Source organism: Lacerta agilis, chromosome 12 (genome assembly GCF_009819535.1).
Source record: "Lacerta agilis isolate rLacAgi1 chromosome 12, rLacAgi1.pri, whole genome shotgun sequence".
In the NCBI taxonomy this organism is placed as follows: domain Eukaryota; kingdom Metazoa; phylum Chordata; class Lepidosauria; order Squamata; family Lacertidae; genus Lacerta; species Lacerta agilis.
In genome coordinates, this window is record NC_046323.1 from 48,535,086 (window position 1) to 48,562,001 (window position 26,916).

The following is a 26,916-nucleotide window of genomic DNA, read 5'->3' on the forward strand; positions in this document are numbered from 1 at the left end:
AAATTCAGATAAGTGAGCAATCTGACTGATAACTGCATTACAGTCAACATAGGTCAGGGACTGTGAAATCAGGCCACGTCGCTTTAAAAGGTGGACTGAGCAGCATTCTCTTCTGCCACCAGACAGGATGAGTGCATTTATGAGCATGGAGAATGGGTTGTGTCAGATAACCACTAGTCTTTCTGCCTTTCCATGGGGATTGCAAAACACTCTCTAAAACAAAGTGTGGTATCTAAAAAGGACGAGCGCCCCTGTGCATTAGCACCGCCAGATGGCAATTCCTCAATATAAGGCTTGCTCCCGTTGCTCGGTCCTTGCTCCTGCCAACCTAGCAGTTCAAAAGCACAAAGTGCAAGTAGATAAATAGGTACCACTCCGGCAGGAAGGTAAACGGCGTTTCCGTGCGCTGCTCTGGTTCGCCAGAAGCGGCTTAGTCATGCTGGCCACATGACCCGGAAGCTGTACGCTGGCTCCCTCGGCCAGTAAAACGAAATGAGCAACTCCAGAGTCGTCTGCGACTGGACCTAATGGTCAGGAGTCCCTTTACCTTTATGCAAAGAATGCAAATGACCATTGCAAACATATTGCAACGCAAACATATTGTTTGAATTGTAAGGGTTCCTTCCTATCCACAGCTTTGCAGGCAGTTTCTTGGGAAACTCGACAGGCCCAAAGAGCAGAAAATCCCAACGTGCTTTTAAAAGTGCTTGGGCAAGGTTTAGGAAGCAGAAAGTTTGAAAGAAAACAGAGACCAGTTTCAACCCACTGGCCGTTATATAATGTTGAGAAGTGCTGTGGCACCCAGATTCCGGCAGTGCTATGATTAAAGAGAGAATGGATTGGATTGGCAGGCTCTTGGTCCAATTCCAGACATGCAGTTGGGGAGAAGGCGGGACCAAACACACATGGATACACCCCCTGGCAGCTGCCTAAGATCCTTTAGAAATGCCCACCTCAAACTTAAACCCCTCCTTAGGAATGCCCACCACATGCACTTAAAACAATTCTACACCCCAAGGCAAATGGCAGTGAGAGGTGCAGAATCTGGTTATCCTTTTGTACAGCAGCAGGTTTAAGTTGTGGATGGAATGATCCATCTCTATTTTAAGGCACCAGGAACTCACAGCTTGTCAGAAACAGGATACTGGTCCATTTGTTGGTTTGTGTTAGTAAAAAAAAAAGGTTGCTGTTGAATTGTCAGAAAGAGAGGACGCTGAACACTCTGCAGAAGATAACCGCCATTTTGCGCGCCGCAGCTGTTGAAAGCTTTCTCCCGCTCGTGTTCATTCTTTCTCAATTCCCCCGTTTCACAAGGAGGAAATCGGCTGAAATCAGGAAACGTCGACCCAAAACCTCAGGAGCAGCTGCAGTTCTCAATACTTTCTTGCCCTCCTTTTTAAAACAAGACTGGCTTCCGAGCCACGGGGTTGTTTTGGAGACTTGGTGAGGCGAGGGTTTAGCAGAAGTCGGTTTCGTGGCAAAGGCTAAGAAAGACTTAGCGCACCCCACCCCCCAACTTCCCTTCCTCAGGACGCAGTTCAAGTCACGGCGCTAGACACTTGGCCTCGCGGCTTTGCATCATGGGAGCAACAGGGACTTGGCCAGCCGCATCCAGAACCATTTCTTGGTGCAGGGGTTGGTGTAGTCGCAAACCGTGATGAACCTGAGGATGCTGGGGAACTCTTTCTTCATGCTTTTGCACTTAACTGGAATGAGGCGCTTGAGGCGAGCTCCTGAAAGAGGAAGCCGACATGGGAATGTGGCATAACAAGAGATGGCCTGAGCACCTTCTTCCTAGCTCTTTCGCGGAGAGGCAGGAAACAGCTGCCCCCCCTCACTTTCCTTTCTGAGCTCCGACGAGGCTCTGCGTCAGAGCCGAGTCAAAATTTCTCAGAAAACATTTTTCTGAGAATTTCCCTTTTACCCCTTCCTCTCCATCCCCCCCTACACACACACACACACACACACACAGGCTCCAGGGTGCCTCATGGGAAGCGGATCATAAATTTAACAAATTAAGTAGCAACAATATGGACCAGGTAGGCCATGCAGGTGTTTACCTGGGGAGAGGCTGAGGGCAAACTTTGTCTGGAAGTCGCAGGCTTCGCTATCTAGGTAGTCATCCGAAATCACTACCACCATTTTCCGGCACCTGAAGTTAATTAAAAAACAACAACAGAGAAAACATGTTTGTGAAAAACGAGCGGACAAAGGGGAGGATGGAGCCCAGGCACCTGGGAGCGTTCTGACCAACAGGGAACAGGGCGTTTTCAGAGCTCTAGATATGGCCTAGTGCTTGTTGTTCAGTCGTGTCCGACTCTTCGTGACCCCATGGACCAGAGCACGCCAGGCACGCCTATCCTTCACTGCCTCCCGCAGTTTGGCCAAACTCATGCTAGTAGCTTCAAGAACACTGTCCAACCATCTCATCCTCTGTCGTCCCCTTCTCCTTGTGCCCTCCATCTTTCCCAACATCAGGGTCTTTTCTAGGGAGTCTTCTCTTCTCATGAGGTGGCCAAAGTACTGGAGCCTCAACTTCAGGATCTGTCCTTCTAGTTCTGCCTAGTGCAGTGGTCCTCAAAGGAGAGGATGGCAAGAACGGCGGGAAGATTCAAGGACAATCAATATTCTATTTTGAGAATGACTCCTGTTCTTCTGTGTTGTTTTATACTTCCTGGATGCCCCGTGGTCACATTATAAAGTGGCTGTGTTGTATGCCTTAAATCAAGCCTTGCTAGTTGGTTTCTTTTTGCTTCTCAGTGTATTTCTTATCGATAAAATATTTGGTGTGGCGCAAGCAAACTTTTGTTCTGAAAGCGTGGCCCAGAGAAAAAAGATTAAGGACCTCTGGCCTAGTGGGTAAAGGGGAGCCTGAAAGATGTGGGGTCAAAGGGCACGAGGCACTCCATTTTCTCCCCGCCATCTGCACATCTTAAGGGCCCGCACACCTGCCTTCCCTCTCTGCATCTGCCTAGTCCCAATACTTTGAAGTGGCAAGAAACATCTTAATACAGCCCTAAAACTGCATCCAACCCAAACTGCAAAGCAGAGCCTGACTATACTAATTTTGACTGCAGACAAAACAAAACAAAACAAAATTCCTTCCAGTAGCACCTTAGAGACCAACTAAGTTTGTTCTTGGTATGAGCTTTCGTGTGCATGCACACTTCTTCAGATACACTGAAACAGAAGTCACCAGACCCTTTTATATATAGTGAGAGAGTGGGGAGGGGTATTACTCAGAAGGGTGGTGGGAATGGGTGATTAGCTGATAGGTGTGGAAAACCTGTTGACGACTGTTAACGACTGCAATTGGTCTTACAGGAAAAAGCAAGGGGTGAGATGGCTGCCATGTATAATGAGATAAGAATCCAATGTCTTTGTTCACTCTCTCACTATATATAAGGGTCGGGTGACTTCTATTTCAGTGTATCTGAAGAAGTGTGCATGCACACGAAAGCTCGTACTAAGAACAAACTTAGTTGGTTTCTAAGATGCTACTGGAAGGATTTTTTTTATTTTTTATTTTGTTTTGACTACGGCAGACCAACACAGCTACCTACCTGTAACTTTTTGACTGTAGAGTATTTGTCAGACTCTCCTCCTCTTCTTATTCTCCTCTGTGACCATATGCAAAGGTGGATGGGGATCCCAAATCTCCGGCTTACTGTTACACAGATTTAGGAAAAGCTCCTCCCTCTGGCTGTCTCTATCTTAAATATCACTGGGCTTTAAAGACCATTCATTTATTTAAAAATCCCGGTTGGCCCCTGGGAATGGCATACAGTAAGGAATCAATTGCCGCCAATTGCCGGGGTGTGTGTGTGTGTCAGGGAGTGCTGTTGTGCTCTGGTCCTGCTTGTGGGCTTGCCATAGGAAGTCTTCTAAATTGAGATCTTCATTCCACTTGGTATTTCTATAGGATTTCATTGGTTTTATGCTCCACCTACACTGCTGGCTGACTTGCCTGCCTGCCGTTTTTTCATCATGCTGGAGTTGCTACAGCCACCAACAGGCAGCCATGTGAACTGCAGCATGACGACAGCCTTACAATTTATTTTATATACGACACATGCAGGTGGGTTTTATTGTTTTTTTAATGTACCGTATTTTCCGGTGTATAAGACGACTGGGCGTATAAGACGACCCCCAACTTTTCCAGTTATAATATACAGTTTGAGATATACTCGACCGCAGATTCTCCACCCGGCATATAAGACAACCCCCGACTTTTGAGAAGATTTACCTTTAGATTTTGAGAAGTAGTCTTATACGCCAGAATATACAGTAACCGTTTCACTTAAGAAAAACTTATATCCTAAATTGCTTTGGGATGCCTCACTGGAAGCAATTCATAAACAAAATAAATAAATAACAGGCATCCAGCTGGCCGCTGTGAGAACAGGATACTGGACTGCATAGACCAGGTTCTTATGCTCCAACGATAAAATCCATTAAATTACAGCCTTTTCAGCACCGATTTAACTCTCTGTTTTTTTCTGGGCTGTTTTATGCTGCCAATTCCTTTTTATCACTGCTATTTTTACTTTGCAGTTTTTTTTTTTAGGGTTAGTGTTTTATTTTTATTCAACAAAGCTTATAGACCACTTGATCAAAAAGAAATGAAAACTCTGATTCACATAAAAAGCACAAAATATTATTTAAAATACCAGTAAATATCAAACTTTAGAAACAAGTAGATATCATAAAAATACATTGTGAAAATGCACTCGGCAGCCAGATATAATAAGCTCGTTACAAATCAAGAGTCTGCTCTTGAGTAGAACTTAGCTGGGAACAAACCCAGAGAGCTGCGGGAAGCACGGTGGATCTTTCCGTTGCTGCCCACCTGCTCTCTCACCCCTGGGTGCATATTCCTCAACTCACCGCGTCTCTATAAGTTCGCTGGTGATGGACCAGACGCACGTTCCGGGGAGGACATCCCGGTCGAACACACAGAGCTTCAACTTGTGCTCTGTCTGTTCCAGCTCTTGGATCATCTCTTGCACAAAGTGAATGTCGTTCGGGCAGTAACAGATGAAGGCATCAAACATCTCGACCGTTTGTCCTGAATTAAAACAACAACGGGAACAACACGGATGAGATTATGCATTCATTCATGCCTTCATTCCATTAATATGCCACCTTTTTCTCCAAGGTGGCAAACATGGACCACCACCACCACCCCATCTCATTTAAACCCCACAACAACCTTGTGAGGTTGGTGAGGCTGAGAAGCAGAGACTGGCCCAAGGCCACCCAGTGAGCTTCATGGCCGAGCGCAGATTTGAACCCTGGTCTCTCGGGTCCTAGCCCAGTGCGCTAACCACTACACCACACTGGCGCGAATGGAGGGAGCGGGGAAGTGTTACCTGTCTGAGCCAGCCTTGCACACAAGTTCTCAAAAATTACCGTCCCCCGGCTCACATAGAGCGGTGAAACGTCCTCAGACTTAAAAGAAAATTGCTGTAAACCTTCCCTGCTAGTCACCTGGAGGATCTTAACCGCTCGCCACAGGAGAGCAGGAAAGTAGCTGCTTGCAAACCGGATGTAAACTATCCCGGTTGTAACAGATGCTTGGCAATTCCATGTAGCTCAAAATCCATTTAGCACATTGCTCTACAAAGCAACCTCCTCCAGGAAGAATTCTAGGCAGGCTGATGAGCTATGCAGGCGCCTCCATGGGCGGTAACATCGAGGCCAAAGAAAAACTTGCTTACACACGCCTTCCTTCTTAGTTTAGCTGCACATTTATCATTGTGTTGCTGTGCTCAAGGGTTACACTGGTTTCCCAAAATGAAGCATTTTAATTGTTTCTTTTCCCCCCCAAGAGTGTTATTAATTTCTGAATAATAATCATTAGCTACCATGATATTTATTTATTTTCTAAAAGAGTGTGATAAATTGTGCTCATTTTATCCGGTGCTGTTCTCTTTGTTTTTTGTTTCTTATTAAAGGTTTTTCTCTGTTTGCAAAAGTATGTGCATCGATCTCTCTTTTTTCCAGGTTATAAAGTCTTTTCTGCAGGTCAGTTACATTTAACATGAGAGATTATAGTGTTGTATATGGCATTTTGCCTGGTGCTCTCGAACAGCTGCACAACAAGCAAATTCAACAGGTGCGCTTCAAAGAGGTGCAATTTGTGCGAGGCCGGGAGCTCTACCTATTGAATTTCTGCCTGTGCTGTAAAACCGTTAAAGGTTCTGGAGCCCTGCCAGAAAATTAGGTGCCCATCAACCCTAGCCACAAAAGGTGGGTAAGCCACCTTAATTCCTCTTCCTTTCAGTGGCTGCATAAACACTGTTCTCTCTCTCTCTCTTACCCATACCATCTTTTCTGAATCAAATAATCTTATGGTCTTTTTCTTTTCTTTTACCAAGGGGATCATCTCGCGTAGTGATGCCCTGCAGTTCAGATGACCTTGGGATGCTGCTGTCTACCGCCGGGACCTGAACGGGCCTCTCCGCCGCCTCCTCCTGTTTCCTCCGCAGGTACTTCTTGCAATCTTCTTCTGCAAAGAGTCATTGAACAAAATATAATATTAAAAGTCCTGTTTCTGCGTATGCTTCATCTGCGGCTTGGGGCCTGTCCGCACGACAGCCTCCTGTGCTCAGTGCTATAGTGCTAAACCACAAACACAGGAAACATGGGCTGGAGGGAGCAGGAGGAGGCTAAATCTCTCTTCCTGGGCCAATACCCTAAAGCCAATGATGGGAACTCGCAAGCCCAAACTGACCCTGAATCAGCTCCACCACATGCAACTAACATGCAGAGGTCAGGTGACATGGGCGTACCCAAGGGGAGCAGGGGGGGCAACTGCCCCCCCAGAAGCAAAAAAAATTAAATGGTTATCAGCAGCCTAAAAGGGAAAAAAAGCTCAAGACTGGTCTTTCTCCCCCTCCCAAAATCTCAATAACAATTGAGCTCTTCCGCTCTTGCCGAGGCAGTTGGCCACTCTGTGTGTGTGAGTGTGTTGCGCCGGCTGTTTCCCCCTCTCTCATGCCGACAAAGAGCTGGCGTACCTATCAGAGACCGGATCCTAGCCTGCACCCTTCTTGGTCAAATGGGGATGCAGGCTGAGACTTGGGCAGTGTCAGGGGGCGAATTCATCGTTGCCGGGATTCATCGTTGCAAGGGAGCTTGGCAAACTGAGTTCCCTTGCGTGGTGAGTAGTTCCTTTGCGAGGACTGAGGATCCTGGGAAACTGAGTTTTTCAGCCATTTGGGTCTTTCTGTTGGGGGGGGGGGGTTCTGTTTTTTGAAGCTGTTTTGTTTTTTTGAAGCTGTTTTTGTTTTTTGAAGCTGGTTTTGTTTTTGAACCTGAACAACCATGGGTTGCCCCCCCCCCCCCCTAGTTTTGATCCTGGGTACGCCCCTGGTGAGTATTACATGAAAGTGGAGCCTCCATGTACTGGGGCAATATACCTCAGATTTGCAAGATCTTGGGAGCAGCAATGGAGAGGGTGCAGATCTCCACCTGCCCTGGTTGGGAACATTCTTGGAGCAAACACTAGGTTGCCACTGGGGACAGACAGAGGGGTTTGGATTTGTTAGGCACTGGGGGAAGGATAAGGAGCCTGGGCTCCCCAGGTGCTATTGAACTGCATCTTCCACTATCCCTGGCCATTGGCCGTGGCGGTTGGGGCTGATGGGAAACCAGGGTGGATAAAAATCAATGATTTTAAAAAATAAAAATATTTTTTTAAATTTAAATCAGATTTTTTTAAAATTTAAATTGGATTTTTAAAATAAAATGCTTTTGGAGGAAAAAATATTTCTAAAGATAGTTTTCTACTGAAGTTACATTAAAGTCCAAAGACTATTCATTAGGAAATAAGGATTTGTTTTGTTTTTCATGTGTGCTAAAACTCAAGTCTCAAGGTTTGTTTTTTTTAAAAAAAAATTGTTTAACCACATCAGTTAACAAACATGGATACATATGCTATGTTATTGTCTTAGTTAAATAAATTGTTTAAATAATAAAATTGATTATTTTTCTCCTTCCAATAAAGTACAGCAGAAAAGTTGTGCAAATATAAACAGTTAACTTATTAAACCTCACAATAATTTCATAACTATCTGTAAAAACTACTCTGAAAATTTATTTTTTCCAAAAGTGAAACCTTCATTTGGTTGTAAATATTAAGATTATACCAACAAGAATGAGTCTTTCTGTAAAAAAAGGTGATTTAAATCAAGTCTTACTGACTAGTGATTTAAATGGTGATTTAAATCAATTTAATTTAAATCAAATCTACCCTGTGGGAAACAGAGTGCAACACCATCTTAAAAAGGACATGCATACCAAGGATTGCAGGAGCAAGTACAACCTACAGCTATGCAAGAGAGGCAGTGTGGTGCAGAGGTTAGAGTGCAGGATTAGGACCTGGGAGACCAGGGTTCAAATTCCCACCCGGGGAATGAAGTTCACTGGGTGGCCGTGGGCCAGTCACAGTTGTCGTTTGGCCTAACCTACCCCACAGGGTTGTTGTTGGGATTAAAAGAGGGGGAGCAGAGCACAGAAGGGGCAGAAAAAGGCATGATATAAATGCAATAAACCATGGGTAGGCAAACTAAGGCCCGGGAGCCAGAGCCGGCCCAATCGCCTTCTAAATCCGGCCCACGGACAGTCCGGGAACCAGCATGTTTTCACATGAGTAGAATGTGTCTTTTATTTAAAATGCATCTCTGGGTTATTTGTGGGGCATAGGAATTCGTTCATCCCCCCCCCCCCCCCAAAAAAAAATAGTCCGGCCCCCCACAAGGTCTGAGGGACAGTGGACCGGCCCACGGCTGAAAAAGGTTGCTGACCCCTGCAGTAAACAAATAAGAAAATGACGCCAAACTTTAGATTTTGTTGCTGCTTCAAATATCAGTCGCTAGTTTGGGCTCTCATTCCTCAGTGCTACTGTTGTTGTTTTTGTAAGGATGGACAAATTGAGAGCTAGCCGGGTAGAGGCACTCGGGAAGCTTATTCAGCTGTACAGCTCCCTAAAAACTCTTCAGCTCCAGAAAGAATGGAAGGAATGAAGGAAGGAAGGAAGGGTTGTTTTCTCTTGGTGCAAGCTTGTTTTCTTCTGGTAGGACTGGGACCAATGGATTCAAGTTACAAGAAAGGAGATTCCGGCTAAACATCACAAGGAACTTTCTGATGCTAAGAGCAGAGGTCAAACACCCACTGAAAGGTCTTCCAGTAAGAGCTGTTTGGGAGTGGACTCTCCTTTAATGGAGGTTTTTTGAAGCATGAGGTTGGATGGCCATCTGTCATAGTTGGGATTCCTGCACTGCAGGGGGTTGGACTAGATGACCCTCGGTGCCCCTTCCAACTCTATAATTCTATGCTCCAATGCAATGTTTTTAAGTTAAAAAAAAAAGGCAACAACATTGCAGTAACACACCCGGAACCAAAACAGCTTCAAATAGGAGTGCTAAACAACGAGGAAGCATCAAGAAGGAAACAAAACAAAGAAATTAGGAAGAAGACAAGAGGGAGGAAGAATATCGGTAGCCATTTCCTCTCTCTGTCCGGGAAACTGCTCGCGTGCGCCGTCCCTTACAGGCAGAAATTCAACCGGCGACGCCCCGGCTGCTACGAGGATGGGCGCAATGCCTCCTCTGTTGGGAACTGGGTATTGGGGCGCAACAGAAAGGCGCTCATTCAGGAGAGGCCGTGCGTAAAACGGGGCGCGGGAGGTGTCCCCCTTGGAATGGGCCGGAGGGGGCATCGACGGGACGGGAGGGAGGGGGAGAATCTGGGGCACCCCCGGCCCGGGCCCTGTTTGCTCACCGATGCTGATCCCCAGGTCGGCCAGGACGTCTCGGCGGCCGAGGTGGCGCAGCAGCCCCAGGAGGCGGCCCACGGTGGCGCCGCCGGGGCAGCGCTTCTGCCAGTCGGCCAAGAGGCTCTCGGTGGGGTCGGCCTTGCCTTCGAAGTGCTTGATCTCCAGGTAGTCGTAGCCCAGCTCCTCGGCCAGCGCCGTCCAGTCGGAGGCCACCGGGGCGCGCGGGTTCAGAAACAGCCCCAGGCGGCGGCGCACCGAGTAGTTGAGCGCCACCAGCGGCACCGAGTCGTCTTCCGACGGGGAGGACTCCTTCGCCGGGGCGCACGGAGACGCGGCAACAGCAGCGACCCCCGCCATCGCACGCCTGGCTCTCTCTCGCCTCGCCGCCTTCCCTTTCCTGTCCCCGCGGCCGCTTTCGCAACCTCCCCGACGGGGCGGAGCAGGAGGAGGAGATGATGAGCCTCCAAACCGGTTTCGCTTTTGGTGCTGGCTCAGTTGCGGGATGCATCCGTCCAGCAAACTGGAAGCTTCAGAATAGATGCGTCTAGTGGTTAAAGCTATGGGGCACACGCTCCCAGGAGAGGCAAGGATGGCCACGCCAAGCTAGATGGCTCTAAAATTGTTATTATTAGTTATTAAAATTTGAGTGTTGTCCTTAGCCCAGAGCTTTCCAAACTGTCGTTACAGGTGTGTCGGCTCGGCTGCAGTGTGTAGGTTTGTCGCGCGAATGCTCCTCCCCACGTTCCTCCCGGGGATTGGAAAGGGGTTAGTTTAACTCCCCAATTTGCAAGTAAAACTGAATTACTGTGTTGTGAAATGATGCATGTCTAAAAAGCATGTCACCAGCAGGAAAAGTTTGGAAGGTTCTGCCTTAGCCCAAAGATTGCAACAAGAAAATAGAACACAAAATACAAAACAAAGATAAACCAGTACCCCCCCCCTTCCCTTGAACACACTGTTATTATTTATAGAGGAGAGGGTGATCCATGGCTACTGAAAAAACCTCCCCACCCCATTGAACTCTGGGACTGACTGCACTGCCAGCAAGCTTCATTGTTTAGTTTGCAAAATGTTTATCAATGGATGGTAAAAGAAAACGGAAAGAAACTCAGGAAAATCTTGATGCCGAAAGCAAGTTTATTTGTCATAATCATTTTTTAATAGCCCAAACCATTTTTGCGTAAGAAAACAAAGCCCACACTAATATCAAAAACTATTTTCTGAATCCCATGCTTTCCCCCAAAGCTAGCACAGCTTTTAGCACAACTTTTTTTGTAACTTTGGACTCCTCCAAACAACCTTTTTCTTCCATCATTCATACTGATTCGCTTGCACGACGTTTATGCAGGGGTTAGAATATATCCAGGCTTTATTGAGCAGTTGTTCTGATTTGCTTGCAGGGTGTTAGTACATCTTCCTGCTAATCCTTTCCCCCCACATTTTTCAGTGCATTTCCCTGTCACTTTCCTAACTGCAAAAGTCTGTTTCTTTCTTAAAGCGGTTTTGTGGCACAAGGACTACAGAGCACTTCAATCGACTTTAATGGTGCAACCCTAAATTTCCCAGAGTGCACAGGAATCCCTCCCACAAATCAGTCGGAGGGACACCCTCGGTTTGTTTTACAAAGGGGCAGCCATATTAAGTTTGACAAAATAGCAAGATTCCAGGGAAAGCCATATTTTCAGTTGATGTAGCTTTTGCCTCTGCAAGCCTTCAAGTTACACACATAGCTTTGCCTACCACAGCACAGGTTTCCCAGCCCCTGAAGGTCCAAAAAGGGCTACCAGCTATACCCAGTAGCAGATGCCCGTTGGGACCCTTCGCCTCCGGGTCATTTCCCCAGGGAACCGCAGCCACTCTCCTCAAGACAAGTCTTTGTTCCGAGAAAAATAAAAATCCACTCCTCTGTCTTTGTGCTGCTTTGGGGTGTATGAAGGACCTTTCTTTCCCTTCAGAGAGGGACCTTGGCTGTTCTACAAGAAAGAGGGAAACAGTCAGGAATTGTTATATTTTTTACCATTATTATTATTATTTAATTTGGTTTCTTACCCGCCCTGCACCAGAAAGTCCTAAAGCACGTTACAGCAATGTAAAATGGTTAAAAGTACTGGACTAGGACCTGGGAGACCAGGGTTCGAATCCCCACTCAGCCACAAAGCTCACTGGATGACAGCTTGGGCCATTCCCTGCCTCTCCGCCTAACCTACCTCACAGGGCAGTTGTGAATAAAAGGGCAGAACCACGTACACCACTTGGTGCTCCTTGGAGTAAAAGGTGATATGCAAATGTGAGAAATATTAAAAATCAGGTAAAACAATTTGCAGTCACTAGAATAGGGTGGGTCTTTTCAAAAGTTAATATAGACTGTGACTGCCCTTCATCCGAAGATCACAGGGCGGTTTTCAGCCATGCATAGGGCAAGGCAAGGAAGAAGAAGAAGAGTTTGGATTTGATATCCCGCTTTATCACTACCCGAAGGAGTCTCAAAGCGGCTAACATTCTCCTTTCCCTTCCTCCCCCACAACAAACACTCTGTGAGGTGAGTGAGGATGAGAGACTTCAGAGAAGTGTGACTAGCCCAAGGTCACCCAGCAGCTGCATGTGGAGGAGCGGAGACGCGAACCCGGTTCACCAGATTACGAGTCTACCGCTCTTAACCACTACACCACACTGGCTCTCTAAGATTTAGACTAACTTAGCACATACCGGTTTCTGGTTGATGTGCCTGCTCCACTCCCGGGCCATGATGACTGGCAGAGGATAGGTGGCCCCGAGGCTCACGCCAGCCTGAGAAAGGGCAGCGGTGCTCAGCGCCCAAGGGGTGTGTACGTCTCCTCCTTTTATGCCCTGCAATTCCGGAACCCACAGTCGGACGTAGTCTCCCTGCAGAGGCAAACAATTCAGCCCGGTCCTTGCCTATTGGCGAGGCAAGGATTGCAGCTCAGTGACAGAACACCTGCTTGGCAGGCAGAAGGTCCCTGGTTCAATCTCTGGCGTCTTTCAGTAGGGCTGGGAATGTCGCCTTTGGGAAACCCTGGAGGGCCAGAGACATAGCACTGAACTGAATGGACCACGCCACCACCCCAATCTCAGAGGTGTGAGATTCCGGGGTACCAAGCGCTTACCCAGGGTTCGCATTTCCTTTGGGAATGAGGAACAGCGGAGACCGTAGTGTCTTTAGGATAGATGGGTTATTCAGTAAAATTAAAGGGGCTGGATTTGACCTATAAAGCCTTAAATGGCTCAGGACCGCGATAACCTCAAGGACTGCCTTTCCCCCATACGAACCGACCCATCGTCCTCCTTCATGTGCCTCCTCCACAAGAGGTCTAGAGGGTGGCAACATGAGAACGGGCCTTTTCTGCAGTGGCTCCCCGTTTGTGGGATGGCTCTCCCGGCACCTTCATTATCCACCTTTAGGTGCCAGGCGAAAACGTTCCTCTTCAACCAGGCCTTTGGCTGAATGACATCAGATGCTCTTTTAAAAATGTGTTGTGGGAGTGGGGGTTGGTTGTTGGTTTGTTTTGGCTCTTATTTTTATTGAATATTTTGTGTTTTTTTTTATATTGTACTTTTATGTTGTGAACCGCCCGAGATCTACGGGTATACACAAATTGAATAAATATAATCATAATAAACACACACACACACACACAAAAAACCTGAGCCTATGATGAAGGGGTTCACAGCATCACCAAATGGGTCTTGTTTCTCCCCTAGTCACAGCCGTGAATTCAAACAAATCAAACATCATGTTCTGACTCTCTCTCCTGGTTTCTGCTTTACTTCTGGGTCACATCACTGCCAACTCTCAACTCCTGCTTTTGCCGTCTTCTAACTACCAGGGGATGCGGGTGGCGCTGTGGGTTAAACCACAGAGCCTAGGGCTTGTTGATCAGAAGGTCGGAGGTTCGAATCCCCGCGAAGGGGTGAGCTCCCGTTGCTCGGTCCCTGCTCCTGCCCACCTAGCAGTTTGAAAGCACTTCAAAGTGCAAGTAGATAAATAGGTACCGCTCCGTCAGGAAGGTAAACGGCGTTTCCGTTTGCTGCTCTGGTTCGCCAGAAGCGGCTTAGTCATGCTGGCCACATGACCCAGAAGCTGTACGCCGGCTCCCTCGGCCAATAAAGCAAGATGAGCGCTGCAACCCCAGAGTCGTCCGCGACTGGACCTAACGGTCAGGGGTCCTTTTACCTTTACCCTTTAACAACCAGCCAGTTGATGGAGAGCCACACACATCTGTTTCCCTTAATGGCCCATTGCCCAGGCTATCGCCTGAACCCAGGAAACTAGCCCGGTTCACCTTTTAACCCTTGCTGGATCCAGGGGTTAGAAGGGTGTCTGTATACCAGGCACCCCCAAACTCGGCCCTCCAGATGTTTTGGGACTACAACTCCCACCATCCCTAGCGAACAGGATCAGTGGTCAGGGATGATGGGAGTTGTAGTCCCAAAACATCTGGAGGGCCGAGTTTGGGGGTGCCTGCTGTATACAGTCCACTCCCTCCTGCCCCACCCCAAACTCATAACACTATGTTGAAAGATCTAACGATCTGCACCCAGCATCCTAAAGGATGTGAGCCCGTTAGCCGATGCACGGACACATGTATTGGGCTCATAAGATCAGGGGGCATTAGCCCCCAACTCAAGGCCAGCACACGCTCATTCACTCAGACTCTACGTTGCTCAGCAGGAGAGTACACACAAAGGTCTCAAATCCGCCCCCTGGCACCTGCAGTTAAAAGATTTTAGGTCCACAGATAGGGCCAGGCTTTGGAGAGATAATTTCTATCAGTATGTTAGCTCCTTATAACGGCAGCAAGGCTATCAGCCACCAGTACGTTCGCAGCCATCAGAGATGCTCTATTTTACGCTCCTCTGCGCTTACCACCAGAGAGCAGCCACACAGAGAAAAATACCCGGTATAAACTTTCCCGGATTGCTCTGTGCCAGAGTGCAAACTGGCTAGGAAAGTGGAATCACATTATTTGAGTACTCTGCCCATTAAGTAAAAAAAACAACAACACTTCCTTGCAAATGGAAAGCTAGCCTTCCAGGGTTTTAACCTAGCCTTCATCCTGAGATGCTGGCTTTCTCACTGTCAGTCTTACTTAAGAGATGTCACAGGTTGGACTTGGGGCCTTTCACACGCTTCCAAAAAGATGCCCTGCCACGGAGGTCTTCCTTCTCTTCCTAACTGCCCCTCCCCAGTTTTGCTGGGCTGTTTAAGAGAACACGCCTCTCACATACCAAATTCCCCCCATTACTCCTGGTGGTATCCCATAAAGCTGGGCTTCAGCCTAATGCAACAAAGGAAGCAGGATAATGTGTGGTGTTCAGTGTTAGGGTTTCCCTGCAAGAACCTACGTTGCTGTCGTAATCCAAGCCTTGTTTAATCATGTTGAATTTCCGGTTCTCCCTCGGGTCATTGCCGACTCCAGCGCTGTACAACCAGTTGCCATAGTTGCTGCAGACATCATAATCCACCTTGAATTTAGAAAACAGATATATGCATATGTATATATATCTATATATATCACAATGACTTGTTAAAAGGGGCTTGATCAGATATTCAATGCAATCCTCTTCCTTTTCTGAGACGACTCCCAATTTGCTAAAGTTGCATTGATGATTCCAAGGGATTTTGGGAAGGTATCTTGACCTCTCAGTTGTGCATGACATGAGGTGCTCAGCTGAGGATATGTTTTATGCAGTTCTTTGAATAAAACATCCTCCGCCCCGGCTTTACCCCAGTTGGGTGGCTACCGCTTAGAACACGCTTCTTCAAACTCGGCCCTCCAGATGTTTTTGGCCTACAACTCCCATGATCCCTAGCTAGCAGGACCAGTGTCCAGGGATGATGGGAATTGTAGTCTCAAAACATCTGGAGGGCTGAGTTTGAGGAAGCCTGTCTTATTATCTTTATTAAGCCGTTTATAATACAGTATTCTAATAGATAAATAAAAAAATAAACCACACACAACTATATCTCCACGGTGCCTGTGAGGCTGTGCACACTCCACAATACTTCCTCCAAAGACTCATGTGGGTTAGACTAGATGACCATCAGGGTCCCCTTTCCTTTTTTAAAAAAACAAAAATTTATTGGATTTTCCAAATTAAACCAATTACAAATACCCACATCCCATACAAAACAACATAATACACCAACACACAAAAACAACACAATTACTTAAAATCCTTCAATTCTTCCAAATCTTACTTTGGACCTCCTCTCGCCCTCCCTTATGCGTTCATTTCGAATCTTCTTTAGTAACTTTGTAACATTGTAAAATCTAACTCCTTATAACTAATCTTAATCTGGCAATTATAATCAACAAATCTTATATCACAAAACTTATTCTTATCAAATAAAACATCACATTCCAAATCTTAACTTCTTATATCCTTTCTTCTCTTAACTCAGTAAAGCTGTTGCTATTATTACTTCTAATTCCAACTTCAAACATATTATAATCAACTCATTTTCATAAAACCTAAATATTTCTTCCATTCTCCAAATCCTTTTTACCCTCTGACGTCGGAGTATCATGGTAAGCCTTCCTAAAAAGTCTCATAAATCCCTTTACCCCACCCCCCTCCTCACCATCTTCCAGGGTCCCTTTTCCAACTCTACCATTCTACGACCCCTGGGAACTTATTCCGATCCTGCATACGTCTCAAAACCCAGGGCAAATTCCAGCAACCAGCTGGACTTAAACTATTATAAACGAAGTTGCTCCCATCTCACCAGCAGGGACTCAAACCATTCGGCTCCCATCCTCCAGTCCAAACCCAAATCCTTGGTCAAAAAACTGGCCACGTTCTGGCGCCCTCTGTTCGACATGAAGCCCGTGGCAGCCAGCTCACGCATGTTGGCGTCGACAAAGGGAACTCCCGTCTTTCCTTCTGCGGGAGCAAGAAGTCACACAGACACCCTTGTATAAATGCAGTGGTACCTCTGGTTGCGAACGTGATCCGTTCTGGAGGCCCGTTCTCAACATGAAAAGAGTGCAACCTGAAGCGCCATATCTGCGCATGTGCACGGCGCAATTCAGCGCTTCTGAGCATGCGCAAAGCGCGGTTTAGTGCTTCTGTGCATGCGCCGAAACCCGGAAGTAACCCGTTCCAGTACTTCCAGATTCGGCGCGTTCGTAACCCGTAGCAAACGCAGCCAAAGTTATGACTGGACAGAGATACTGCTTTGTTCTGTATGAAAGAAGGCTTTTGTGCTATAGTCTGGCCTTAACATTTTGGTTTCCCCACCTACATAATCTGAACGAACCAACACTTCAAATCTTACTTGAAAGATGGTGTTGGACCAGCCACCTGAGGGTAGCCTAGCTTAAGGGGCGCTCAGGAGAAATGGGGGCACGAATGCCACCCACCCGCTGCTCTGCAGCATTTGCCCTCCCCAAGGCAGTTGTCTCACTCTGTGGTGGCTGGTGCCAATTGGGTCTGGTAGGGCCGGAGATAAGGAGGCCAACGGTGGGTGGAGCCACAGCCAACGGTGGGCGGAGCCAACTCAGGCTGCAACAAACACTAGGCTTATTGCCTCCATTTTACTGGTAATAACACTGTTTTCTAACGTTCTGTTTACACTGCAGTACCTGTTGCGCTATGGAAAAGGTTGCCCTCCAGCCTTTTGATCGATATACCACCATGCCGTGTTAAATTCTAACCTGCAGTACATAACTGTATGAACGGCAGGCTGCCCCAGATTCCATCGTGCGGAATTGCAACGCAAAAGTCCTGAGTTAACAGGGTTGCAAACAGGCTTTTTAATGCAGGCATAGGCAAACTCGGCCCTCCAGGTGTTTTGGGACTACAACTCCCATCATCCCTAGCTAGCAGGACCAGTGGTCAGGGATGATGGGAGTTGTAGTCCCAAAACACCTGGAGGGCCGAGTTTGCCTATGCCTGTTTTAATGGGAACAAATCAACAAGGAAATGAATGCCAAGCTCCCTCTGCATTACCAGAAGTGGATTTCCCCCATCTTCCTCCCTTCCTTTCTTCCTACATGGATCAAGGAGGAGGAAGCTGAGGGTCCGTGGCCGCCCCCTGGACTGATTGTATGTAAGAAGGCAGGCAGGTGTGGGGAGAGATGCTGGAGGTCTCACTCTGACCAACCTACTCTCTAATGGACCAACCTCCACTGGTTTCATTCTGCCTAATGGTAGGGGCTGGCCAGAGCCGGCTCAAGACATTTTGGCACCTGAGGCGAACCACAAAATGGCACCTCCCCCTGCCAGTTGAGATGAGAAGAGGGGAGTGAAAATCGGAATTAAAGGAGAAAGCGATTATCAGCATTGGAATGAGCGGGGTAGATGATGATGGAGGAGAAGCAGGCGATGGCAAAGGTGGCAGCAGGAAGGTCTTCCGCCCCTCAATGGTTTACTGACCTTTCCAAGAGTCAAACAGTTTGGGGTCCTTCTTCCAGGGAACATCTTTATCCTGGAGCCCTATGTGGGGGAGACAGGATTTGCTGGGCATTAGGGGGCATTGTCTGATGGCAAGGGGTTTCTATTCCAGAAGTGGCAGCTGGGATTTCCCATCTTCAAGGAATCCTGTTCAGGCACAGCACTGACACTTAGGCTGCAATGCAAAACACACTTAACCCGAGAGCAGGAACTAATGGAGACAGATGTATAGGCAGCCATGGGACTGCACTGCAAACCTTGCATTTCCTTGGGGGATTAAAAACATGTGGGTCTTAATTGCTCTTTTAACTGATAAGATATTTGCCTACCCTGTTTCTCCTAAAATAAGACATAGCCATAAAATAAGCCATAGCAGGATTTCTATGCATTTGCGAAATATAAGCCGTTCCCCAAAAATAAGCCATACCCCAAAAATAAGCCATAGTGACGTGGTACCTCCCATTAAAACAGCCTGGAGAGGCGTGGCTATGCAGCGTACCGATGCAACACGGTTAAAATAAGACATCCCCTGAAAATAAGCCATACTGTGTTTTTTTGAGCAAAAAAAAAAATAAGACGGTGTCTTATTTTAGGAGAAACACGGTAGGAATAAACGGGAAGGAAGCATTCTTTCCTTGTGTTTGGATCAGGGATGAGGGACCTTATCCATCCCGAGGGTAGCTTCCCCTCTTGGCCAACCTTCTGGGAGGCCACATGCCCCTGGTGGGAGGGGCCAGTTGCAGGAAGTGGGCGTGGCACAAGCAAAAGTGGGCGTGGCCACGGATGTGGCAGGTGCCAGCCATTTGCGAGTCAAGAGGTTTCTGTTCTCCATCCAGGCAAGAAAGAGGCCTGGCTCCTTTCCACCATATTGACCGGAAAAGGCAATTCACTCACTTACCTCTCACAAAGAAAATCCTCCTGCCGTATTTCAGGGCCACAAATCGGAAGTAATCCCTCCACACCAGTTCAAAAAGCACCCTGGGAGAGAAAAAATACACACAAACACACACAGGTAATACAACTTCCTGCAATGCAGGAATCTCGGCTAAATAATTCCTGGCAGACAGCCATCCAACCTATAATAATAATTATATATATTTTTTATTTATATGCTGCCCATCTGACTGTGTTGCCCAGCCACTATGAGCGGTTTCCAACAAATTATAAACGTTACATTTTTAAACTTCTGTTTTAAAACCTCCAATGCATCAGGGGCGGGCATCTTGTGTGAGGGTTTTCTTTAAAACTGATTTTTTTCACTTCCCTCCCAGAACCTGCACTACCCACATTCCGCACTGTCGGAATGTCCGTTATCTCATTCCGTGACATCACAGAAACTCAGCCAATGGCAGCAGGGTGGTGTATGTGTGTGTCTAAGAAACAGAGGGTGGGAGAGGGAGGGGGAGTCGGAAGGCAGAACATGCACAAGAGGATAATTTTCTCTCTCCCGTGTTAATGTTTCCAAAGCAGGCCATGTCGTTCATATCCTACCAATAGGTGCTCTGATTTGCTGTCCTCTCTTTTTCATATTTCTGGATCTGCTCGTAAATATACCGGGGCGAGATGCAGCCCAGAGCCAGCCTAGAAGACAAATCAAGGATGTCATGAGGGAACGTGATCTCTGAGGAATGCCATCATTTGGGTGGTGGACCTGAACTCAGAACACCCAGTGTTTAATGTGAGGCATTAAACATGCTCAATTACCACCACCCACTCACATTGATTAAATCCCAGTTCATATTTAATTAAATGAACTCCGAAAACCACGATTGGCATTCTGTTACTTGCATATCACGTGACTCTGAGCTGTGAGGTTACGCAAAGCAGACCTTCCTGTGGCCTTTCGTACAACACTGACATGGATGCAGGCAAAAAAAGGCAATATCTATAGGCAATCAGGCTGCTCTCTGTCCAAAGCCACCTTTTGATGCACGCTGAGCGCTGCCCACCGAAAAGGCGGATGTCGCTGAAACAGGATTACCCGATCCTAAGCGCGTGAAGACATTTACCAGGGCGCAAACTTGGTCGAATAATCCACTCCTATCAATCCGTTCCGGGTCTCCTTGTACGAAGCGACTAGGTTCTGTGCAAATGGGCGTACACAGCCAGGCATTTCAAAGGAAAGGAAACATAAAAGTGCTTTAAAAACAACAACAACACTTTTTCTATAAACGCAAGAGATTGCAAAATGAATAGCGTAGGACAAATCGAACCTATGAATATAACCTCTGAGGCAGAGATTTCCACATCTAAGACAGCCCTCTAGTGGCCGGGATCAGGAGTTACGCAGTGGGAAACTTGGAGGCTTCCATTACAATATTTATTTATACAGTGGTACCTCGACTTCGTAGGTCGAAAAATTCGTTAAGTCGAAAAAAGCGATTTCCCCATAGGAATGAATGCATTGGAAACGAAAAATTCAAAAAAATTCGTAAGTCGAGTAAACCCCATCTAAAACCGCCAACAGATGTCCTTCGGATGTCGAAAAATTCGTAGGCGTGCGGGCACTTTTTTCATTCGTAAGTCGAAAAAATCGTAAGTTGAGGTACCACTGTATGGGGTGGGCGGGCAGGTTTGTGTAAATGAGATCGGCAAAAGCCATAAGGTCTTCAGTTAGCTAACTAACTGATCGAATAAATCTGCAGAAATGTGCAAGTGAGTTAGCAAAACTTCAACCTCAGGGAAAGCCTTCCCTGTTTGCTTTGTCCAGGCCAGACCATCTTAGGAGAGGCATTCCTGCCTGTCTGAGAAAGAAGAGGGAGATGCCTCTTCTATGACACCACTTTCATATTGCCTTTATTAAATAAAAATCATTTTTTTAACACATACACAATTTGCAGCCTGATTAATTGGGGGTGTGTGTGTGTTGCGTGACCAAGATCTCAATGATAGTTAAACAGGTAATCTCTGCGCCATTTTTTTCATTTAAAAAATAAACGCCATGGTAATTTGCAACAGTAAAATGTCAAGAAGAACAAAACTAATACGGTAAAACAATTGCAGTACCAGGGTCCCCAAAAGCTGGCACCCGCAGCCAGTAAACACCACTGCGTTTCACGAAACCAGAGGTGAAGAATCTCAGGCCGGGGGGAGGTGCGATAGAGAGGCCCTGAGGGCCACAATCTGGCCCTCAAAACTCTCCCCTGACCACTACCTTCCACTGGACTCATGCCTCAAGAGTTTTGGCCCCGCCGAAATGTGTCCATGAATTCGAATCGTGCCTCTTGAAGGACAGAGAGGTGTGCATAGAAACTAGCCGGCTTTTCAAGCTAGTCTTCCTCTGTTGCCTCTGGCCCTCAGAAGATCGCCCAGAGAAGGGAATGCGGCCCTTGGGCTGAACGGGGCTCTGTAATCCCCGACTAAAAGTTACGCTCCATGTGTGTATGCGTACACACACACACACACACACACACAACCCTGACAGACGGGCGGATGAGCAGGTAAAGCTCTCTTGCGCCGAGTCAGGGCATCGTTCCACCGAGCCCAGTATTCTCTGCACGGGCTGGCAGCATCTTTCCAGGGTTCCAGATCAGGACTGTTCTGCAACCTTGCTAACATGGACTTTCCAGCTAGAGATATTGGGGGCTAAGCCAGGCTGCCTCCCCCCCTTCCCGAATGCAAAGCAGTGTCTCTCCCACTGCCCTCCTCCCAAAACCAAAACAAGCCCCCTCCCAACTCTACAATTCTATGAATTACCGTGTCCCAGAAGTAATACTGCAGCCTCCTTAAGGCCTGGGTCTCTCCGCCGCCGCAAGGGAAGGCAGTGCGGGGATCGGTCAACGGATCTGCCGGGGAAGGGGGAAGAATCAACTTGAGCAAAAAGCGGGGGGGGGGGGGAAGAGTGGGATTGCTGCCCTGAAAACACCCTCCAAATCCTGCAATGGGGGGGACGGATGGAATAAAATAAAATAAAATAAAATAAAATAAAATAATTTATTATTTCTACCCTGCCCATCTGGCTGGGTCTCCCCAGCCACTCTGGGCGGCTTCCAACAAAAGATTAAAAATACATTAAAACATCAGTCATTAAAAACTTCCCTAAGCAAGGCTGCCTTCAGATGTCTTCTAAATGTCAGATAGTTGTTCATTTCCTTGACATCCGATGGGAGGGCGTTCCACAGGGCGGGTGCCACTCCTGAGAAGGCCCTCTGCCTGGTTCCCTGTAACCTCGCTTCTCGCAGTGAGGGAACTGCCAGAAGGCCCTCAGAGCTGGACCTTGGTGTCTGGGTTGAACGATGGGGGGTGGAGACGCTCCTTCAGGAATTGGTTACCCAGTCAGACAAAGCAGGATTTGCAACAAAATGTTGCAGTTCTCCCGTTTAGTTCTTCAGCCGTGTCCCTGTCCCCGACAAACCATTCTAATGATATCATGGAGATGCTGACTTGGGGAGATTTAGCGGTGATTCCTGCACTCTAGGGAGTCAGACTAGAGGACCCTTTGGGGGTCAGACTAGAGGACCCTTTGGGGGTAAGACTAGAGGACCCTTTGGGTCCCATCCAGCTCTACTATTCTATGATTCTATGAAGTCCATGAAAAGTGCAAATTCTACCATAAACACTGGTGGAAGAGTATCCCAGGACAGTGAAAAATCCTGGGCGGAACCATCCCTACCTTGCATCCCAAAATCTTCCACTTTGGGGATGCTGCCTTCTTCCACCCCTGGAGGCAACGGCTTCAGCTGAGTGGCCATTTGCAGAAGAGGCCGGACCTTCACCTGGGACTCCACGGCTTTCCGGAACTGGGTGTACACATCGGGCAACCTGCAAAACAGAACCCCACTCACATATCGAGGGCTACAGGTTCCCTGTCACGACTATAAGGTCAGGGCTGGGGGCTCAGCTCACCTGGAAATGTGCTTGTAGGGCAGGTCGTCCCGGTGATAGAGCGTTGACCCCCAGAACTTCTGGGCCACCACCCCCCGCTCAGAGCACACCTGCAGCAGCGCCTTCTCCACATCCAGCTCTTCCTTTGTCGCCTAGAGCCAAGCAGGAAGCAAAAGAGAGAGACAGTCTCCCATCTGTGCAACAACTGCAGGAGCGAGCCAGCAATAAATCACACTGTGCATGTTGGAGGAAATAAGGATTTGTTTTAAGTTTCTCATGTGTGCTAAAACTCAGTCTAAGTTCCCCCCCCATATCGTTTAACCACATCAGTTAACAAGCATGCTGTGTTTCCTGTTGCGCTGCTAATTTGCATTCCCCCCCCCATTGTAATTCAGATTCAGATGGCAGTGTTCCGAGGTGGCATTGGAGCTTATATTTGGTGCTTTTGTTTTTGCTATTTATTTTGCGTTTTTGGTTTTGAGGCTTTTTCAGTTAATTTGCTTTTGTGACTGTGTGGATGGTGATTGATTGATTGATTGATTGATTGTGTGACTGCGGAAATGGATAAAAGCCCCCTATTCAAACAATGACTATCATCAGTGCAGGTAAGATTTTTTTAAAAAATAATAATTATCATCTACAATACTGTTTTATTTATTTTATAGTACAGTACATTGATTATTGCTTTCCTTTTATGGATCAACGGTCTCGTTAGATAGTAAAATTCATGTTAAATTGCTGTTTTAGGGGTTGTTTTTAAAAGTCTGGAATGAATTAATCCATTTTGCATCACTTTCTATGGGAAAGCGTGCCTTGGTTTTGGAAAGCTTTGGTTTTGGAACCGAGTTCCAGAACGGATTAAGTTTGAGAACCAAGGTACCACTATATTGGCTATTCTGGCTGGGGGCTGATGGGAGTTGGAGTCCCAAGGCCAGAGATACTCCATCACTGGTTTTAAGCTCTGGGAGATCTTTCCTTACCTCTTCGTGGAATACCACGGCAGCCACGGAACCGAGCTGGGCAATCAGATCGCAGACGACATCTTCCGGCTTCCCTTTTCGCACCACCAGATTACTACGGAGGAAGTAGGAAGCCAGCAGAAAATTAAACAGCAGCACGATCCCACTGAAACCACGCGGCCACATCTGTACTTAAGACACTGAAAGCGGCACCGTGTCACTTTAAACAGCCACGGCTTCCCCCAAGGAATCCTGGGGATTGTAGTTTGTCGAGGCTGCTAAGAGTTGTCAGAAGACCCCGATTCCTCTCACAGAGCTACAATACCCAGAGTTGCCTAGGAAGAAGGGTTGTTAGACCACAGCAGCTTCACCTGCAGACATTACCATGCTGTGAAGCTTCATCAGTTAAATCCTGAAGATCAAATTAAAGTTGTGAGCGCAGGAGTGGACCAGGCTGCCTATCTCTCTGGTCTGCTGGCCACTGTACTAGAAAGAGCATTTAGCGGATGAAGTGCAGCTGACAGCGGAACAGCAAAATGCATCAAACGAAGTACAGTCATATCTCGGGTTGCGAACGCTGCGGGCTGTGTGTTTTCGGGTTGTGCTCCGCGCCGAACCCGGAAGTACTGGAATGGGTTACTTTTGGGTTTTGGCGCTTGCGCAGAAGTGCAAAACGACGTCATGTGCATGTGCAGAAGCACCGAATCGCATCACACGCATGTGCAGATGTGGCACTGCAGGTTGCGAACATGCCTCCCGCACAGATCATGTTTGCAACCCGAGGTATGGCTGTATACAAAAACGGGTTTCGAAAATTGCACTGATGAGGCTGCACACACCTGCCTTTTTTCTTGAGCGTCTCCCTGAGATCTTCCAAGCTCTCCAGCAGAAACTTAAGGCGATAGGGGCCAGTCTTGGGGAATTGATAGTAATGGGTTTCTGCGTAGTGCCGGGCGTCAAAGCAGTATAAAGGAATGACAAAGTCTGCGTTGCTGTGTGCCCAGTGGAGAACCTGCGGGGACAGATGGGATTAGCGTCAGAAACACAGGAACACTCAAGCCCATTGGTCCATCTAGCTCAGTACTGTCAACACTGACTGGCAGCAGCTCTCCCCTTCCTCATTTTATCCCCACAACAACCCTGTGGGGTAGGGTTAGGATGGTGGGAAAGCAGCGGCTGGCCCAAGGTTACACGGTGAGCATCATGGCCAAGTGGGGATTTGAACCCTGGTCTCCTAGGTCCTAGTGTGACACTCTAACCCAGGGGTCAGCAAACTTTTCCAGCAGGGGGCTGGTCCACTGTCCCTCAGACCTTGTGGGGGGCCGGACTATTTTTTTTTGGGGGGGATGAACGAATTCCTATGCCCCACAATTAACCCAAGGATGCATCTTAAATAAAAGCACACATTTTACTCATGTAAAAACACGCTGATTCCCGAACCGTCCGCGGGCTAGTTTTAGAAGGAATAGGGCCTGATCCAGGCCTTAGTTTGCCTACCCATGCTCTAACCACTACACCACACTGCCCTGCTAGCTGGACCAAGGGCCCGCCTTTGTATAAGGCGGCACCCTATGCTTCTGATTTCAGCAGATGAACACACCCATCCTATCCGGTTCCGCTTCAAAGATGCTTTTGCTCAGTGGAAGCGCAGCTATGCCTCCTCCTTGGTCCCGGCGCTTGTTAACAAGCCCCGCCCTGTTTCCTCCCCCGCGCTGTTTGATAACTTAGCTCGTGACGTCACGGGCACTTCAAAAGCAGCACATGGGGGAGGCGGGGCTTCGAGCGCCCGCTGCAAAGTTACATAAACTTCGGAGCCGCGCTATCCGGAGCGCAAAAGCCGGACCGGCGAGGCTCTTGGAGAGGTTCTGCTCTGGCGGCCCAGCGGGGCGCGTTGAAGGCCGCCGAAGGCCATTCCTTCCCGCCTTCCCCCGCACCGAGGTCCCCTCCTAGACTCCCCATGCCTCTCCCAATTGCTTTGCTCTGGCGTTATTGAAGTGGGGGGGTCCCTCCCCGCGATCTGCTGCTTGGCTGCGCCTAGGGCGCACTGTCCAAACCCATACCTCGTTATCGTGGTAGCGCAGGTCGTTCCGCAAAACGCACAGGGCTGTCCTCAGTGCGGCCATGGGGGCGATCGGAGCCTGCTGTAGCGCCCCGGCCTTCCACTGAGAGGGGGCGGGAGGTGCACAAGCCCCGCCGCCCACAGGGGAGGAGCCGCACCCGGCTTCTTTCAGCGGCGCACCCTTTGCAGGACTCCCTGGAGAGGCGCAGGATGGTGGGGTGGCGTGCTTTAGCCGCGCGCCTGGCGCGTTCAGAGGCCAAAGTGGGGCTGTGCGATGGGACTCCTCCGGACAGGACGGCGGGGCAAAGGTCTAGGACCCCCCCCCACGCACCTACCAGAATGAGCATGAGGGTCCCCAAAGGCTGCAGGGATGACTTGCCCCATTTCTTGGCATCCGTCGGGAGACAATGGAAGAGTGCGTTTTTGGGCAGTGGCGGACGACATTTCGGGGCCCCTGAAGCTTGAGCTGCTATGGGGACTCCTTTTATCCTCAATGGGGTTTCCACGACAGATCACATTTTTAAAATATCTGCTGCATCTCGTATTTTGATTAGAACTGCTCTGCTGGATTATCTCACATGTCCAAGTAACAGGTGTGAATAAAAAAAAATTCCAATTCCTTATATTTCCCAAGTTAAGGGTGGGTGGCTGAAAATTAGGGAAAATTTTGTACATGCATGATGCAGCATAGAATGATGAAACTGGGCCTACCAAACCCAAAAATGTTAAGCAAGGTGGACTTCTGGGGCCCCTCATTTATTTAGTGTGTTACCACCTGAAGACCTTTGACTCCACCCACCTGCCAAATTTGGCCAGTGTAGGAGATTAGGGTTAGGGCCAGCCAGATCTAGCTCCCCATCCCTGGATCAAAGGAT

At 47.9% G+C, this 26,916-nt stretch overlaps 2 protein-coding genes across 2 annotated transcripts; both read right to left on the minus strand.

Moving 5' to 3' along the window:
- Window positions 1-1,509: 1,509 nt before the first annotated feature.
- On the minus strand, window positions 1,510-10,153 carry MYD88 (MYD88 innate immune signal transduction adaptor). Its single transcript, XM_033165986.1, has 5 exons — window positions 9,787-10,153; window positions 6,377-6,511; window positions 4,888-5,068; window positions 2,061-2,152; window positions 1,510-1,733 (listed from the first exon to the last, which is right to left on the minus strand). The coding sequence occupies exons 1-5, from the start codon at window positions 10,136-10,138 to the stop codon at window positions 1,579-1,581; spliced, it is 915 nt and encodes a 304-aa protein (XP_033021877.1). The 5' UTR covers window positions 10,139-10,153; the 3' UTR covers window positions 1,510-1,578.
- A 739-nt stretch (window positions 10,154-10,892) lies between these two features.
- LOC117055921 (cryptochrome DASH-like) lies at window positions 10,893-26,182 on the minus strand. Its single transcript, XM_033165867.1, has 14 exons — window positions 26,043-26,182; window positions 24,822-24,994; window positions 24,004-24,097; window positions 23,045-23,175; window positions 22,812-22,960; window positions 21,896-21,984; window positions 20,209-20,282; window positions 19,691-19,780; window positions 19,098-19,177; window positions 18,182-18,241; window positions 16,530-16,687; window positions 15,146-15,265; window positions 12,488-12,664; window positions 10,893-11,754 (listed from the first exon to the last, which is right to left on the minus strand). The coding sequence occupies exons 1-14, from the start codon at window positions 26,103-26,105 to the stop codon at window positions 11,644-11,646; spliced, it is 1,569 nt and encodes a 522-aa protein (XP_033021758.1). The 5' UTR covers window positions 26,106-26,182; the 3' UTR covers window positions 10,893-11,643.
- Window positions 26,183-26,916: the final 734 nt, after the last annotated feature.